The 19,947-nt window shown below is 43.7% G+C and overlaps 1 protein-coding gene across 1 annotated transcript in view; it reads right to left on the reverse strand.

The window, feature by feature from the left end:
* BFSP1 (beaded filament structural protein 1) overlaps nt 1-19,947 on the reverse strand; it is a 245,556-nt gene that overhangs the window by 107,072 nt on the left and 118,537 nt on the right. The window contains exon 5 of the mRNA XM_078647091.1: nt 11,208-11,315. Within this exon, the coding sequence (XP_078503217.1) occupies nt 11,208-11,315 (108 nt within the window). The remainder of the gene's footprint in view (nt 1-11,207; nt 11,316-19,947) is intronic.

Raw genomic sequence — 19,947 nt, forward strand, 5'->3', positions numbered from 1 at the left:
GTTTGTTTGGAGCCTCTGTAATTTGTCTATAGTACATGGCATTCCGTAATTTCTGTAAAAATGACATCTCTAATTTCTTTAAAATTAATGACTAGTGATGCACTATAAAGAAAGATGCCAGAGCTCGACTATTATAAGTTATTACAGTTGAGTGCTGGTGTCACGTTTCCTGCGGGGCAGCACCCAAGGTGAAAGGCAGGTCAGGTGACAAAGCATAGTTGAGGCAGTGTTTAAAATAACAAAAGAACACTTTGCTTTTCATTTTAATGCTCTATTTTAATAACTTACAATGACAAGTAGACAGAAAATGTTTATTTTTGCACTTCTTAGAGCAGCTGTGACTGGGGCTGTGCGGAGGCCGCCATAAGGAGCTGGAGAAGGAAGAATTTTACTGCCATACCGGCGCTAAAAGGCATTGGTGCTGGTAGAGGCTCAACGGACCTTTGGCGTGGGGAGTGGCGCGGAGAGGTGCCAATGACAGCGGGAGTACCGCATTAAGAGGTGCGGCGAAGAGGCCTTGTCGGATCTCGGGACCGCGAGGCAGCAGTCGTGGAAGAGAACCTGTCCCTAGGCCGAGAGGAACTCTGTCTGGAGGGGCAGGCAGAGGCAGTCCCCCAGGCTAGGACAGCAGCATAGTGGGGCAGTGCAGACGACAACATCTTTGCCCATGAAAGTTTACTCAAGCACCTGATTCGCAAGCATTTGCCCAGATACACCTTCCGGTGAGATAATTATGCCAATATTCTTAGACTTTGCAGTGCTCCCTTCGTGACGAGGCCTGACCTTAAAATGGTGGCCGTGAATTCAAAGTTGAGATAGGTGATCTGTTTATAGTGGGGATATGTAATGAAGACCGGGCGTGTGTGTTTCCCCTGTTATTGCAGCGCGAGGGGCATAAGTGTAGCGCTCCCCAGAGAGACTGACATTACCCACTTGGTGAAATTATTAAAAAATGTTGCCTGACCCTAAGATGATGGTTCCATGAAGACGAGGAAGCTTTGTTGCCCGCAGTGGTAACGTTCGATGCAGCTCTAGCGTGTAAACATTTGTATTTTCACACTGTTAAGAGGTCACTTAATTCATTATAACCAAAAGATGGACTTTGCAGCTAACTTCTATTTCCGTGACCTAACCCTAAAATGGCAGCTACATGTGTATTGTGGGGTCCGTCTTACCGGCTTCTTTGATGTAATTATGTACGCGAGGAGCTGGTATGCTTGATGGGGCTGCAGAACAGGAGGGCTCTCTGATTATTGCAGAATGACTCTGGAGACGCCACGCCAGACCTGCCACTCACCCCTCTGAAGACATGCGGACACTGGCCCTGTCCTCCTGCCGCTTCTCGGCATAGAGTACACCCCCTATGCTTTGTGAATTTTGGGGACCGACTGAACTTAACACCAAGGTCTCAACCCCCCAGCCTGACCTCAAGTTGGCAGCCTCAGTTGGTCTCTCCACAATGCTCTAACGCTCCCGGACAATAGAACTGGTCAGCATCCTAAGCTTAACCACATCCCTCACCTGACCTTGATCCTGCTCTCCCTCCTGGACATGTACTCTGAACCTTCCCTCGATCATAGAGACCCTGCTATTTGACCGATGTCCGGTGGAGCTACCTGTTAGCTGAAGAGGAGATGGGTTGTGGATTCCCCCGCAGCCGTCACCTACCCAGCCGATTTTTGGGAAGACTTTCCTTAGTCTCTCTGTCGTTTCCCCCTCCTACCCTTTCACCCCACCCCCTTCCCCCTCTACGCTCCCTTCTTCTCGCCCTTTTCCCCTTTAATGTTTTTCTGTCGAGACCTAGCCATTTGACCGATGCCCGGTGGAGCTGCCTGATATAGGAGAAGGGCCGGGGATTTCCCCTCGGCCGTCATCTACCAAGCCGGACCTTGGACAAACCTTCCCTTCGTCTCTCCGCTGTATCTATACACTACCCCTTTTGCCCTCACCCCCTTTCCATTCCTCACCCCATTTTCCTTTTCTTTTATGTTCCTAAAAAGTTTTTTCTGGTATCTTTTGTAACTATTTTCCCCTCGTCTCTACGTCCTGTCTTCCTCCTACCCCTTTACCCTATCCCCTTAACCTTCCTGCTCCATTCACCTTGTCCCCTATGTTCTTTAAATGCTTTTCTTGATACTTATGTAACTTTTAACTGATGTAATTTGCAACATTATTGTCCCTCATGTAAAGCGTTCTGATTCCATCGGGTCTAGCCAGCGCTATATAATAACTCATTAATTGAATTTGTTCCCATTTAGTACTCTTTCTCCCTTTGACTACCTCCCTAGCTCCTAGCTCCTATCCACTCTCCCCTGAATGTCTCACCTTACCTGCTGGTCTGCCTAGCCCCCTGCCCTTTGTGCCCTTTGACTAAGCACTCCTTCTCCCCTTGTTGGGGAAAGATCCAATATTTACACTCGCTGAGAGAGTTCACTGCACCAAGAGAGCCACTCACACCTGAGGTATGGTATGCCACAGGGGCGGTGGGTGACATTTCAAAGTGGTGGGGCGCAAAGTGATTTGCATACATCACCGTAGCGAGCGAGCGCAGCGAGCGAGGCCGAACCCCAAAAGGGGGGTTGGGGGGATTACCCCCCCCCCAAGAAATTTTTGGAAAAAAAAAAGACAAATCGTGCATTTTCAAGCTAATTTGAGAAAGCAGGAAGGTTAATAAAGCAATTGTGAAAGTGCAGTTATTACATTAATAGATGGCATAGCATAGGTAGCTGCTTATTCAATATAACCACAGAGCTTCATACATTTCGTCCTATTACGCTCAGGTGCTGAATTCAGACTATAAGACTTTCATGAAAATCTCAGCTCTAAGAGTAGAAGAAGTTGCACAGCAGTTGGGAAACAGCCTTCACAAAGCATTAGGAAAATGAGAGTCAATTACTTGAAAGCAAACTGAAAGCAATGCATCAAGTAGTAACTTAAAGCAATGCATCCAGCAAAACAGTGCATGCAGTCAACCATACAAAAGTAAACTAAAGCAAGTGTGTACCTGTGAACCTTCACTTTGAAAGCAGGGTGCTAGTCAACAGGCCAGTCACATACATTTAAACTGAAGAAGAGTACACTTCAGCATGCAGGCACCAACATAAAAGCACCAAGCAAGTCAAACAGTTTAATGAAAGAAAAATGAAAGCAATACATCCAGCAAACTAGACAGTGACTCAAAAAGTAAACTGAAGCAAGTGCACACTGAAAGGAATGCGCAGTCATAAGTCAGACATTCAGATAAAAGCAACTTACCAAGACACCCAATCAATTACATGGGAAAAACTTGAGCCAATGCACCCAGAAAACCAGACCAGCACACCAAAGCATCCCACCCCTGATTGGATGGCAGCTGTACTCTTAGGGTCACCCCTCAGTTTTCTGGCAGGGTTGAGCACCCCCCAGTTTTATGCCCTCTGCGTCTGAAGGGGAGACAGGCAAAAGGGGTCATAATGGGACATCTGGCACAGCCACTTTGTAATCGAGGTCACCCACCCAGCTCAAGACTGAGTTACAGGCTGATCTTAAATCTTTAAACAACCACAAGGGTCTCCAGATAGTTAAAAGGGGCAAATCGTGCATGTTCAAGCAAATTTGAGAAAGCAGGAAGGTTAATAAAGCAATTGTGAAAGTGCAATTATTACATTAATAGATGGCATAACATAGGTAGCTGCTTATTCAGTATAACCACAGAGCTTCATACATTCCGTCCTATTACAGACTCCGATATTGGCATTAAAAGTACCCTCCAGCTTATCAGCTTCAGCAAGGTTTCCAACAGCATAGCACCCCTTTGCTACACATAGATTACAGGTTCAGCCACATGATAAAAATAGCAACTCATTCAGTGTGATAATTAAGGGAGCAGAGCGCATGGAAAACTTATTTAGTGATGGGCCGAGCAAAACACAACGAACAAATTAACTTCTTTCATCTCCTTTATTTCAAACCATTTACAGGGCACAGGTGTTTTAAACCTTGTGAAAACAACAAGCTAATTTGGTGAAAGCATACTTAGAAATCTGTATTTATGTATTGTAATTGTAGACTGGACCAAAAAACGAGTGAAGGGGCTCCACCAAAGCACCTCTCCCTTAATTATTTACATATAAATTTCATGCGGTCTGACAAGTCTGCCAAAGCTGCAGCAGACGAGCTGGGGCGTTTACTCCTGGCCTGGGTGCTGGGGCGTTTACTCCTGGCCTGAGTAATGCCGCAGAGCTGCAAACTAAGGCGCCACCAGGTAACGAAGACTCAAGTGCCACCACAGCATCAATCTGTGCAACCATTCAACAACAACTGGTTCAAATATGTTCTCTCAATGTTTCAAGCTATATTACAAATGTCACCAAAAGATGTTAATATTTCACTTCTGTTCTTGTATTTGTGTCACAATAAAATACACTGAACATAACCTTCACAAAAGTTATTTACAAAAGTTTAAGCTATTGCCATTATAAATTACAATAACTTTTAATAACGTATTAATTATAAAAAAAATTAAAAGCCATTGCTATTTGTAATATCAATACATCTAAGTCACGTAAATACAACACATATTGCATTACAAATGCTCTAGGTGTCACATTTGCGAAAGTTAAAACTATTGGCATTGTAAATGACAAACCTATTAATTTCGCTATTTTCAAAACCAACACATAAATAAAAAATTTGTCATTTACAATACCAATAGCTCAAACTTTCCTAATGCGAGACCTATTGCATTGCAAATGCTTGTTTATCTATATACTCCGTCAGGCGTCTGTCCTCTAATGAGGAGGCCTCTGGGAGAGTCGTATCACGTGGAATGACCGCCACCAGTGCGTGTTTAATCTGTATATAGTGAAACAGTTCAGTGGGCGCCATTTTGTAATGTTCTTGTAAATGGGCAAAAGTAACGATTTTACCCCCTCTCCTGAGGTCACCTAGTCGCGAGATGCAGCTTTAATTGAGATTGATACCGTGGGCCTCAGAGTAGTGATCAGTTGGTAGAATATAGCGTAGGTTGCCTATGTCAGTCACCGAGCAAGAACTCACAAGTTGCACCAAAGTGCTAAGGACAGGGAGGTGTAGCCACACCTAAACCTCCGAATTCCTTCTGTAGGCAGTAAGTGGCCAATGTGAAGTGAGTCATCCGTCAGGGTTACCAACCCCTGGGGCATGTCTTTGGACAGTGTAGGAGCCTAGAGTTGTGGAAGGATTTTCCTTTACCACAGGATGGCACAGGCACTTACCTGTCTGAGCTGTTCACCCTCTCGGGAGGGCAGAGGCCTTAGGAGCAGACATTCCTGCATCTCGAACCCCAAGTTCAGAATCTCACAAGCTCAGACAGTCACAGTACAGACCAAGCCATCAGTGAGACGGCTAAAACCGTCCAGAACTCCCCAGAATCGGATTGAAAGACCCCCCTCCCTCCCCCAGGAACCCCGGAACCCACCTCTGCGAGTTGTGTCTAGGGCTAGGTGGCACCCGTCCTTCTCCTGCTGGCATGACCCCCCGACCATGCATGCCTGGCACATGTATGTTGTAAGCACCATGCCTCGATGCCAGGCAGTGCTGTGACACACATCAGTACTGTAAAGATTTCTTTTAAAGCTCCTCCGGTTGTCCTTGGCGCTATGTTTTATGTGAAGCGCACTGACGCGACCTCTTCAGATTTCTAAAAAAAACTTTGAATAAACAAGTTGTTTGTAATTAGACCGAACTAGACCCCAATACCACAAAATTGGGGACAGTCGTGCACACATCAAGAGCAGGTAATAACTAGCATATCACTCCAAAGAGGAAAACAGTTAAAACCAAAGATGCAGACCTGGCCATAAACCCGTTTCGAATTCGCTTGTGGTACTACACAATATCCTGGGGGGTCTGTCAAATGTTACTTCAAAGCACTACAGAAGAAAGAGCAACGCAAAGGCCTTTTAAGGCAGCATTTATACAAAGATCAGCTTTAATTACATAAGCCATTACCCCAACATTACATGGCGATTATTCCCATTCTTGGACACCTATTACTCAGTTCGCAGAGTTGCAAAGAATGGTCCACAACAATCCCTCAATAAACCATTTCATGGACGCATGAGGACAATTGTTGAATTGACACGTAGGTACATGATTTACAACACCTTCCTCTTTCCATGCACAGTCACGCATACTTCGACATGCACAAACTAGAACTGTGTTTTTCAAGAATACACATTCCCGAGCAAATTAACAGATAACACCAATACATGAATAAACAGTAGCCTAAATACCAACTCAAACCTAAACACTGACATCTATACTCTCAAACATGTATACTATGTGCATGATTCATACGCCCTCCATACATTGATACCCTTTGCGTATACATCTGTGTTCCAACTATATCTGAAAACCCCACACTACACATGGATAGTCACAATCATATTATAACCGTGAAAAGCTATGCACTACCGATCAGTGATGCACGATCTGTGCAAAACTCAAACTGCAGTTTGAACGAGAAGTCCACATGCATTTATACAAACTGTCAGCACCGGTACCTATGCGCATTCACTTTGCATGCATACCTACGCAGATTCATTCATAAACATAAACACACAATCACAGAGATGTACAAGGAATGCATACAAAACACATATGATATACATGTTTTCTCGCAAAAGTTCTGCATTGATAATTATTTGCGCCTAGGCAAGCTGTTCACGAAGAGCAGAGGTCAAAGTGGGCGAGATCTGAGGGGCACGACTTGCTCATACTTTAGTTTGGCAAAAAGGTTTCCCAACTTCACGTTAAAAGGCATACATTCTGAATTTGAAATGCATCAGTTGAAGTGGGGTGGGGTGGCCTGTGCTGTGAAGCTGAGGATATCCACACTTAATGACTGTAGTACTAGTACTATTCTACAGAAATCCATGTTAGAACATGGGTCGACCTCCCGAGGCCTGGAAGTGAGACATTATTCAATTCAGGATTAAAGTAGCTTGTGGCTGTGGCCTGGAGGAGGTATATGCATAGTAACAGCTATACTTGAGCTTCAAATAACAAACTCAACGGTCAAGTGGGCCATTTGCCACCAAGTACAACATTTTAGGGGAGAACTTTTAACTCTATCACGTTTTGACGAATAGGAGCTAAACCCGCTGTAACACCTCCACTCTATTAAAAACTTTCTCTTTGCATAAGTGGTTATAGAAGTATTTGAGTATGTTTGACGGGTGGTATGATTATGGCACCACACACTGTAGACAACTCGGATATATGCAATAGAACATAGAGACTCGAGGAGCAAATGGAGACTCGAGTAGCTGAATGGGGATATTGGTCGTTCTCTACAGCCTATTGCACTTTATGCAAAATGCTAGGCCTGGGCGAAATTTAGATCACGCTGACTTAAATTCAGCAATTTCGCCTTATGCCTATTAGGTAAACTTGCCAAAATTATACCATTACACCATGTCTTATAATTACATGCAGTTCGTGGCAGAACTTTACAGCGAACACTGGAATAACGTGAATTGCTAGACCATAAGCAGCTGTCGCCTGCGTCTTTCTCGCTGTATTTTTTTTATCATGAAATAAATGTGTCTTCGAAAATAGATACGAGGGCATATTTCACGCTAGCGTATACCATTAAAACATTGATTTAAAAAAATTTAAATAGGCATAATTTCGAAGAAGTTCCCTGAAATTTCACACAATTACGTAAATTTCACACAACGGGCTTTACATTCAGCCATTTGTCCCTATGTAAATAACATTCATTGTAAACAATAGGAAGGGGATAATTCCCCTAAACTGATCTTGACAAGGAAGGCTCGCTTCGTACGCTTGTCTGATAATCTCCATTTGTAAATAAGTAGCTGAGTTTTTTCTCGCAGCTCCCCTGGGTAAGAGTGGCACTTCGTTTAAACAGAAATCATATTGCATTTGCCTGTGCGCGTGCTGTCCCCAAGCAGAGTTAATGATCGTCGGTGATTGACTAAAGCCGGTGCTCGTGACTTTGTGCACAGCTGCCTGAGCCCTGAGGTGATTTTCCGCACTGACTTTCACCACTGTGCACCTGGTGACTGCAGGCTCCAGAACAAGCCGTGCAGGGCTGTTTCGCTTAGTTTTCAGACCCGTGGTCCACGACATTTGGGAGGCTTCCAAGCGCTTAAAAGTGAAACAATGAAACACTAATAGTGTTTTACAGAAATACTTTCAATGACACTCGGATTGAGCGTTCGCTGGTTCTTTGCTGCTGCCTGGACAAAGGCCTTAGAGAAGAATCTGTTTGCCACGAGAAAAGTCTCATGGGAAGGTGGGATAAAGTACTTGAAACGGTAACCTGTTCCTAACGTTTACTGATGAGGAAGAAACATATTTTCAAATATGACGACTGCAAATGGCATGGCTGGGAAATGTTTTCACCTGAGGCTGCCTTGGAGAGGACTAATGATTGTTAACAGCCCGAATAAGGCTCAAGGTATTGTTTTTTACTGTATGTATAGCTTATAAACGGATTCAGCATTTGTATCAATAGTATTTTCAGCTGCATTCGGTGAACCCAATGAATCGTCCTGGTCATTGAGCGGAAGTAGTTTTGTAATTCTGTTTAAAATTGATGAATGATAAGCAGACTTAAATGTCAATTTCAGTTTGTGCCCCATGTACAACCGAGATGGACAAAACCAGAGCGCTCTTGGTTTAACTCAACAGAGCAGCTGCAGCGTAGCTTTGTAAATTACAAAACTGCATGCCTGAAGAGGCGTTTAAATGACCGATGTGTATCAAATAATGTACATTTGCTGTGTATGGGTTCAGTATTGAAGAAGTTATGTGGTGGCTTGGTTGGAAGGGGCAGACTGCTGACCAAGAAACAAACCTTTGGGCCAGGGTGCCTGCTACCTGAAAGAAAGGTAAACGTGTGCATTTGGTTAATCTGCAAAGGGCGGTTTTGACTCTGGAACACTGTCACAGGCAGGCAGTCTGATCGCCGAGACTTCCTTACCGGCCTGTGGTGTGAACGGGCCACGGGTGTTTGTCCTGAAACCCCAGGCTGAGGCTGGCAGATGAAGTATTTAATATACACAGTACACAACATGGAAAGAGACAAAATGTAAACTTTGCTTACCTGTACTGTACTGTGACGACGGTGAGGCGGGGGGAGTCACACACGGTCTGCTGCAGGATGCCAGGCTACACGTCACAGCGGCGGGAGTCAAAGTCAGACAGTGATTGGCCTGCACTGGACCAGCCAATCCTGGCGGCTAGGGGGGACTGTCCTGCACTGGACCAGCCAATCCTGGCGGCTAGGGGGGACTGTCCTGCACTGGACCAGCCAATCCTGGCGGCTAGGGGGGCACCAGACTGCTCGCCCTTTCTCCCTTTGAAACCCCGGGGCTGCGGCCCGCCCCCTGGTACTCGCTCGAAGGGGAACTTCAGCAGGGGCTGCATCTGCGCATGCTTGCGCTAGGTGCTACCCTGAAATTCGCTTGCGCAGTACTGCTGCAGCTGAGTGGACTGTCACTCAAGCTGCAACAGGCCCAGCCCACCCCCCAACCCCTCCCCCTGCGCACTCCGGAAAAGTCAAGTGTCACTGTCTCCTGTAACGCTCGCGATCAATTTTTATTTCACTAAAATAAAAATAATTTTAGTGGGGCTACGGGCTTAGTGGGGCTACGCCCCTACGCCCCAATGGACGGAACGCTACTGGTATGCCACCCCTTGCCAAAGCACTCCCTCTCCCCTTTTTGGGGAAGGATCCAGTATGCAGGCCTTGGAGTCTCAGAGACCCCTCTGAGAGAGTCCACTGTGTAAAGGGAGCCTCCCGCTGCAGAGATAGGGAAGTGATACCACTTCCCCTGGGATCACAGCTTACTGGACTTTGGCGTTGCTTTGACTCGTCTACCGGTTTGTGTCCCCTTTGCCCTTCCCCTCCTCTTTCCATGCGATGTCCATCACCCTCCCCTCCTCTTTCCCGCCTTCATTACCTGTCTACTTCCCCAGCTCCTGCCCTTCTCCCCTGAATCTTTCCCCTTGCTTGCTTTTCCCTTTTCGTATGTGTGCTTATTGTTTATCTTGACCTTACATGTAACTATGTTGCCATGCTCTAATAACTGTTTAACCTTTGTAACGATGTAACCTGTAACTATGATCTGATGCTCGTGTAAAGCGCTCTGATACCTCCGGGTTTAGCCAGCGCTGTATAAAACCTTTAAAATAAAAACAATACTGCAGCTTTGTTTTTTTAAAACTCACTTGTTTTAAACTGTTTCTAATATATGTTTGCAACAAGTACCTAACAGGTTTTTGATGTGTTTGATTTTTTACTAGAGGCTTTATTTTATATTCGTCATGTTTGCAAACATGCTCACTCTTTCATATGAAATGGCTATGCTCCAAATTTTTCAGTGGTTTGTGGCAAAGGTGATGGTTTGGCCATCTATTACATGTGATAAAGTACCTCCTGCATACATGATAAGGATATTGCAAGTCACCTCAAAGTTCCATAACCTTTAAAGGAATGTGACCTTCAGCCTTGTTCCTTGATATGTCTATAGAATGCATCAGTAACTTGCAGTATCCTTATAATGTATGTCAGGGGGCACATTATCCCTTATATAATAGTGAGTCATGTAGATGGCACAATATTCTGCCAGGGTTAAGCAGGCTTATTTTAAATATGGCCAAATATAACCACATGTTTAGGCTGCATCATAGCTGACTCATTATAAGTAAAGGAAGAAACCTGGATCATCCAGTGTAGAGAAAATAGGCAGTTTTTTCTTTAACGAGTCATCCATCATCAACTATACCCATTCTACAATGTTTCTCTGTTTGATGATGAAAGTTAGGTTTTGAAATGTTTTGTGACATCCCTTACTGCCTGGCCCCTTTAATGTGGGTGACAAGGGGATGAGCATGAATATACCCAAATCTGTCTGTTCTCAAATTATCTACCATAAATAATATACTCATTGAGATTAAACAGGCTCTGTGATCCAATGAAAAGTAAAATCCTGATCCATTCTTCTATTCATCAAAAAAGTCAAACTGTGGACAGCAAAATCACCGAAATGTGGATGAACCTTGCTAGCGTTTCACAGAGTCCTACTAGTATACAATCCTATCCAAATAAAGGCATTGAAATAAAGTGATTTGCCTGTGCTTGTAGAATAAGAAAGTGCACTCCTGTGACACCTCAACAGGTGGGCGGGAGATCTGATTCAAGAGTTGCATACCTCTGTGTGCAGCTTAACCTTCTGAGCCTGTAGCTGACATAGGATGGTCTTGTACTCCTCCAGCTGATTCTGAAGAATTGGAATTTTTCTTTCTGACATCAACTTTTCCTAAGCGAGATAAAAGAAAGTGTTATTGTTTCTAGACACGCTTAGTATGTTATTAAAGTATAGAGCATGTGTTGGAGAACCCACTATTTACAATACAGAGATCAAGAAGTTTTAAAACATTTGTTATCTCAGGCCCTGAGATGAACCTTCTTGGATATCATTCAAGACCTAGAGAGCCTTGTATCTGATTGCAGCTTTGCCAGGCTCTGAAATTAAATTCCTAACAAAATATAACAGATATCGAAATCAAAAAGGCAAACACATGCATATTTATTGACATTTCTCAATGCTGGGACGTTTTATTCGATGTACTCAATTCCCATATTCCAGTATAAATTTCCCTTAGACAAGCTTTACAGCATGAAATACTAATACTGATTTCCTGAGGCACCACTGGATGATTTCTTACAGCCAGGAAGAATATAATTTGACTTTGGATGCACAGTGTTCCCGTCATATAAAGGCTTTCTTGAAAGATCGACCAGACTATGGGCCAGATGTACAAAAGGTTTTAGCAGTCGTAAACAGAGAATTCAATGATTGTGTCCGCTAAGTAACATTTTCACATGTACTAACCCTGTCTTGTGAGTCTATACCCTATTACCAACTCGCAAAATAGGGCGTCCCTTCCGAATCGTGAGTCGCAGAAGTATGCATGAATGTGGTTATAAAACATTCAGATTTCACCTACTCAGTGAAGGAGGTGGTAACCTATTTGCCCCCCCGCAGAGTAAACTTTCAAGTAGTTCTGCCTCCTCTGGTTAGAATAATTGGGTTAATAGTATGACAAACTCTTGGTCTCCCAGGTGAATCCACAGCTCACAGGCTGCCTAGTGGATTCTCCTAAAACTGCTGGTTGTGGTGAACACTTTCTATATCCATCAGCCACAAAGCCCCCAGGGGACCTGCTGAGAGTGGAACAAAGCTCGCTCATGAGTGGGACTCCTAAATTAGGATGTCTTTGGCCCTATGAGACCATTTGCAAAAGGGCTGGTTTCATTCTGCTACAGATGGCACTTCTACTCCAGTAAATTGTTTAGCCATGGGATTGGGTCCTGCATTCTACTTCTATTGCTCCTCTTCTTTTCCAATAGTCTTTTCTATGCAGGGGTTTATAAGTGTAATGGGAGAGTTCTAGAAGGTGATACCACCTCATCCCATGACCTCAACTGGCACTTTCAGGGAACATTTCTCACACTGTCCAAACCTTTTGAAAGCATTCTGCAAATTTCCAAAATGGAAGCTTGAAGACACATAAGAAATGTTCAGTCTGTCTGAGCAAGGCTCTGCACACCCAGGCATGGTTTCCTTCCTCAAAACGCCAAAGAACCCCACTACATATTGATTGGAGCCAAAGGTCTGCTTGCCTGCCCCATGTCTTATAAGTATCATTCTGTCAGTGCTTATCAAGGAGAGACAGTTAATTACCTTAAGGAAATTTCTTCCCCCATCCTCTGCCAGGAAAAAACAAAATCTTTCAGTTTGGGTCAATTGTTCAAGGAAAGCTGTGAGCAGTCATCTGGCCAGTGGACTAACTATTATGGCACACCGCGCAAATCACATCCTAGGGAGTCTCATGGCGCTTGCAGCAGTCTCTGACTTTAAAGGACGTAGTTAATTTGCAAAAAGCCAAGTCTTTAGTCCCTTGCGGAAACAACCGTGATCGGGGGAGTTGCGGAGATGGAAAGGCATTTTGTTCCATGCGGCCGGGGCGAGAAACGAAAATGCTCGACCGCCATTTCTGGAGGTTCGTATTCTTAAAGGTGCCAGTAGGAGTTTGTTTCTGGATCTGAGTTCCCTGTGTGGCTGATACCATCTGAGTTTTTTGGACCAGTATTTAGGACCTATTTCATACAGTTGTCTGTGGACCAGGCATAATATTTTAAAAAGGATGCGCTTTTTTACCGGCAGCCAATGTAGGCTTCTTAAACAGGCAGCAGAGGAGGTTTTGCGCGGGAGGTTAAGAACCATTCGAGCTGCAGTATTCTGGAGAACTTGAAGTCTCCTCAGGTGGTGTTCCCGTTCCCGTAGTCCATCCTATTTATTATTAGGCCTTGGACTAAGGGTTTTCGAGACAGAATAGGGATCCACTTGAAAATTTTCCTCAGACTATGCATTAGTCCGAAGCAAGTACCAATGATGTTATTTATTTGACTATTCATAGACAATTTATTATCCATCAGGAAGCCCAGATTACGAGTTGAATTCTTAGGTAGTACTGGGCAAGTGTCCAGACTGGTTGGCCACCAGTCATCCGTCCACTGTTCTGCCGCATTGCCGAACAGCATAATTTCTGACTTACTGTCATTTAGTTGAAGGTGATTGATGGTCATCCATTCCTTAACTTGTACCAGGCAGCTTTGGAAACGTTGTTTGGTTTCATTAGGGTCAGAATCAAGTGTGGCTAAAATCTGCGTATCATCAGCATACGACAGAACATCAAAGCCATGGTCTTTAATTATTTTGGCCAAAGGAGTCATATAAATATTAAAGAGCGTCGGGCTCAGTATAGAGCCCTGAGGGACGCCCATTTTGACAGGTCTTTCATTTGCACTATATTTCCCGATTTGGACCGTTGTGGTAACAGTGCTATTAGTAAGAAGATGCCAGGCTGAGTTAGACAATAGTCTTCCTTGTTCAGTCTACAGACATGTATTCTTGGCCTAGGCGGAGTTCGTGGAGTTCTGCTACAAAAAAACTGTGTCGCTCTACGCGGAGAACTGCAAGCGGCAGATTGCATTAGGTTGCGCAGTTCATGATGATTTTTTGCGATGGGTATCTGTCCTGCACTGGAAAATTAGCGCAAACGGTTCGGTGAGCAGTGCAAGAGGACGTTGCATCTTTTCTGACGCTCTAGTAGATGTTCAACTCGAGCAGCAGCTTCCTCAACGCGAATGAAAGTTTTTTTGTGTTGAGAAATCTCACTGGGAGGTGGTCTGGAGGTAGTCTGGAGTAAGACATTCCTCGCTCGCCAACTTAAAGTTCACAGAGTGGAAAAAACTCTGCATACCCCACCAACAGAGCAGAATTTCACACCCAGACCTAATGTATTCATGTGTTTTATACATATCCTGCACACTGCCTTCTATGCATGGTATGTAGCAGCATACCTTAGTTTAAAAAGTAACCACTGGCAGTATCAGCACAGAATCTTACAGTGAGTAATGCTTCATTAGGGAGACTCACTCATAGCACAGGTTAAAAGAAACCACAGGTCCAAAAGCAAAAAAACTGCAGATTCTCGAGGGTGACACTCTGCTTCCTACAAGAAGGAATTTATGTAATTAGCTTCCTTATTGATTTTCAGTCCCACTGGCATCTGTCTTCATGTAGATTCTACAACTTGTTGGAACTATTTGCTTAGCTCTTGGGTGGGACTGAAAATAGTATTGCCTTCAGCTTCCTGTATGATGCTCTTGCCTGGTAGTCATTAGTTCCTCAAGACAGCTGAATCTTTACAGAGGAAACCTTGGGGCATATTACCAAGCAATAGCGATAATTATCGCTATTGCTTGGTTAGAGACAAAAATTTACCGCAGAGCTGCGGCGATTTTTATCGCAGATAAACCTTGGTATTACCAAGGTTTATCGCAAATGCGATAAAAAACGGCCGCAATGCATGAATATCGCTGAAAAGTTAGCAATATTCATGCATTACCAAGCTAATGCTCTTAGCCATGTTATCCACCTCCCATTGGATAACATGGCTAAGAACAGCTCAGGGCAGGTGTTAGCTTTTGGAGATGCTCGCGCTTAGCGCGAATATCTCCAAAAGTTGGTAATAGGAGATAGCGATGTTAGCGACTGTTTCCAGTCGCTAACATCTTGGCACGCCCACTTTGCATGTCATTAGTGATAAATATCACTGACATGCAAAGTGGGGCCCAAGATGGTCGCTATCTCCTACTAGCTGTCGCTAACTGGTGTTAGCGACAGCTAGGTAATAGGGAGATAATTTTATCTCCGCTTTCTTGGCTTTTAAAGCCAAAAAAGCGGAGATAAACCCCCTTGATAATATGCCCCTTTGTTTGTTGACCTTACAGTCTCTTACATGACTAGATTAGGTAAATAGAGCTGTATTCACTGAGATTTTACACTGTGTTTGCGTCACAAAAGTGACGCAAAATCTATTTTACCTATTTTGTTTCTAGTGCTTAACTTGTTTAGCACTGTGAAATCACTTGCAATTAATGCAAAGCAGCACACAGAGCTGCTTTGCATTACTTAGCACCTTGAGGGCGTACTAAGGGGGTTTACCATGGGTGGTACATGGGCTTTCCCATGCAATCATCTAAGCTTTTTTGATTTTTTTTTGTTCAAAGTATTTTATTGTTATTTGGGAATACGAAGAGGATGATGTACAGGGTATTTGACAATAACTGTAGGAAAAATACTTGTGAAACAGCATAGCATTCAATAAAACATCCAAATATAAGCATCCGATTGTAGATATAAAGTCATTTCTGAGTACAAGGATATTAATTTGGCTGGACCCAGAGGGTTGGGGGCTTAGGGAATTCGAAAAGGGTAAGACATAAGGGCACTCTAGAAAGAAACAGGGATAGAGGAAAGAGAGAAAGAAAAAGAGAAAGCGAGAGAGAATACAGTGTAGTTCAAATCAGTGTGACAGTAAGTAGTGTAGTGTATTTAGGCACCTAGAACAAGTAGAGGGTAGGGTACTCCCAACCTGGATGAAGTGAGAGTTGTGATTTATGGAAGCTATACTTTTTGTGTGCAAAGTCCTATAATATTCCATAGCTTCTGAGTTGACTGTCTGGTGTAGTCATAGTTTGAGATGTTATTGTCCGCGCTTCTCGTGAAGCTGACCCACGGCCACCATGTGAGATAGGAATAGTTTTGGAAGTTTTTCTATTTGGTTTTTAAAGAGTATACCTCAGTACTTAATTTGAGAGGATTGCCAGTGTAGGTTGGGGTTTTCCATAACAGACGGGAGAGTTACGTTATGTAATCTGAAGATTTTGGTTTTATCAACAGTTAAGGAGTAGCCTGGGACTTGGTCGTAGGAGTTGATTTTGGACAGGATTCCTGGGATAGCATTGTCCGCCTCTTGTGAAAAATGGAGTACGTTGTTGGCATAGGTGGCGACTTTGTGGATAAGTTTCTCAAAGGAGATACCTTTTATGTGCTTGTTTGCTCTGATTGATATGAGAAGGGGTTCAATGACAAGAAGATATAGGAGGTGTCATTGGGCAACCCTGCCTGATTCCCTGAGCCAACGTAATTATATAAGCAAGGATCACATTTACTCTTATATGGGACGGTGGTTACGCATATGGGGCAAATGTTTGGTAAATGAAGGTATCTCACTTACAAGAAGGTATCTAACTTACAAGAAACTCGTCTGGCATATGAATTGAGATGCAGTACGTCTGTTTTTACTTGTTGCAGATGTCTTCGTTAATAAAACCGTTATAAGGGAACGATTTGTAGGCTCTTCCATTGGGGCTACCTGTTATGATTTATGTGAAGTGACTGAGCCCAGCAGCGGAAGAGCCCCACCACTTGTTTGCGGGCCCAGGTTGGCGTCAACTGGAGTCACCATTGAAGGGAGGCAGTTTCCAGGTGAAGTACAGCGCAAGGCATGCAACTTGTAAAGTGGATCATGTGCATCAACCCACTGGGGTGTTATTGTGGACACTTTTGCATACATACAGTGCGGACTCACTTGAGACAGTATTGGTGCTGCACTACGAGGACCATAAGGCTTTGCAAAAAGCCCCGCCCACATGGGCTGGTCTGAGGGACTTTAAATATAGTACGCAAACCGCCATGATGTATACAACGCTTTGCCATTGACGAAGGGAGAACTTCCCTGAACCACGTTTGGCATATGAATTGAGATGCAGTGTGTCTGTTTTTACTTGTTGCAGCTGTCTCTGTGAATAAAACCACGATAATGAAACGACTTGTGGGCTCTTCCATTGGGGCTACCTGTTGTGATTCTTTGAAGCGGCTGAGCCGAGCCGCGTAAGAGCCCTACCGCTTGTTTGCGGGCCCAGGTTGGCGTCAACTGGCATCACCATTGAAGGGAGACAGTTTCCAGGTGAAGTACAGCGCAAGGTATGCAACTTGTAAAGCGGATCATGTGCATCAACCCACTGGGGTGTTATTTTGGACACTTTTGCATACATACAGTGCGCCCTCACTTGAGACCGTATTGATGCTGCACTACGAGGACCATAAGGCTTTGCGAAGAGCCCCGCCCACATGGGCTGGTCTGAGGGACTTTAAATATAGTGCGCAAACCGCCATGATGTATACAACGCTTTGCCATTGAAGACGGGAGAACTTACCTGAAATGAGTCTGGCATATGAATTGAGATGCAGTGTGTCTGTTTTTACTGGTTGCAGCTGTCTTTGTGAATAAAACCGTGATAATGGAACGGCTTGTGGGCTCTTCCATTGGGGCTTCCTGTGGGGATTAATATATATATCATTTTTTTTTGATTGTTTGTAAATTTTAGGTAGTTAGCTAACACCTTGCCTGCTTGTTGTACTCAAATGTTCCAGGTTTTTGTTAGTTTAGATTTTCATTCCAAGTTGTTTAATTTAGTGTTCCAATTCGTTAGTGCATTTATTTATGTTGGACATAATGTTAATGAATTCCCCCCCCGGTAATGGCCTTCATGGCAACCCAGATAGTTTCTTTAGAGATTGCTCTCTAGCAAGAAGCTGTCTCTGCAGTTTTCTTTATTTTCTCAATGTGGAACCCCCGCAGTCGCGGAGAGCACCACATCCCTCGGCTATTGATTAAAATGAATGTGGGGGAGGCCAGTATGGCCATACTCACAGCCCTGGGGACTGCCACCTCCCCGTCGCTAATATTGTATTAATGCAGGGGGCTGGTAGCGCTCCCTACAGTGCTGGGGATAACCATCTACTGCTCTCTAAGGAGAGTTCTTCTTCCACTCAATGTTTTAACATTTTAAACACCTGTATGTACTGCTAATGTTTGTGAATATGGTGTATATACATGTCCTGGTTCCTTTTCATTTCTTTTTGGGTTCTTAAATTATCAATCTTTATTTGTCCTCTTGTCACCAGTTTTGATTTGGATAATACAACTTTTACACAATGTTTCTGCTTCTCTGTAAATTGTATTCTTGATTTGTCTGTTTCTTTCCATGTTTTTCTTTCTTTGCGTTTTCTCCCTGAAACACTCTTATATTACCTTCGCACACTAAATTATTTTTATGTCACTTTCAGCCCTGATGAAGTTCGCCATGAGAGAAGGGAACGTGTTGGCTGAATTCTAAGTATCTATATCATAAAAGAATTGAAAAAAAAGATTTTTGGAAAACGTACTATCAGTTTTTGGACTTCATTACCCGGTGCACGCCCACCCCTTGCTTCATTTAGGATCTGGATCACAGAGGCGTCACCTGACGGCTGGTACCCAGGCTTGTTGAGCAGGACTTGTACTCAATTTGAAACTAGTGTGAGGTGCAGAAGTATTAGTCCGCCATCATTTCCTCTTTGTCGTATAACTGCTGAAATTCTCTGGTTTCCTAACAGTGAAACCTGAGCCTAACTATAATGGCTCTGTGACCTTTGTTTTTTTCAGTGAATTTCGAAGGCTTTTTTGTATTCCATTTTCTAACTATATATTGCCCTTGTAACTTTTTATTATTTTAGTGATTCCCGAGGTTTTTTAAATGCTAATTCCTAACAATAACGTCCCTGTAACATTTGTTTTTTTTCTGTATATATATATATATATATATATCAAGCAAACAAACACCCTCGTGCTTTGAGAGGGCACACAACTCTGTCTCCACCATCCGGTTTCTCTTCCTCATTCATCCCGCTTTTCCAGCCTCATTAAAGTACTGTCTGCTCGACGCGTTTCGAGGCTGAGGAGCGCCTCTTAATCATGAGCTGCTGCATAAAGGGAAAGAGAGCTCACCTTTTCAAATTATTCGTCGTTTTATTGAATAATTCCGCCCTAAGTGGGTGTGGCTCACAAGAAAGTGCTGAGAGCACGCTGGTATTTGTAGTCCCAAAAAGGTGAGTAAATTATTTCCTTGAGTAGGTTCGATCCCTTCATGTTAGTTTCAGCATGTAAATATCCTTTAGTAGGAGAGAGGTCGGGCATGCAGGATGACAGTTAGTTTTGAAACAGAGTGCTTCATAGAGAGGACCCGTTCCCCTCCGAAGCCTTTCCTTTTGCAAACTGCCAGGAAATGGTGCACCCCTCCACGGCCAGGGCAGCCGTGTATATATTCCAAGCAAACAAACACCCTCGTGCTTTGAGAGGGCACACGACTCTGTCTCCACCATCCGGTTTCTCTTCCTCATTCATCCCGCTTTTCCAGCCTCATTAAAGTACTGTCTGCTTCCTACTCTCTGCTTCCTACAAGAAGGAATTTATGTAATTAGCTTCCTTATTGATTTTCAGTCCCACTGGCATCTGTCTTCATGTAGATTCTACAACTTGTTGGAACTATTTGCTTAGCTCTTGGGTGGGACTGAAAATAGTATTGCCTTCAGCTTCCTGTATGATGCTCTTGCCTGGTAGTCATTAGTTCCTCAAGACAGCTGAATCTTTACAGAGGAAACCTTGGGGCATATTACCAAGCAATAGCGATAATTATCGCTATTGCTTGGTTAG

The sequence above is a fragment of the Lissotriton helveticus genome, chromosome 6 (genome assembly GCF_964261635.1).
Source record: "Lissotriton helveticus chromosome 6, aLisHel1.1, whole genome shotgun sequence".
NCBI lineage: Eukaryota > Metazoa > Chordata > Amphibia > Caudata > Salamandridae > Lissotriton > Lissotriton helveticus.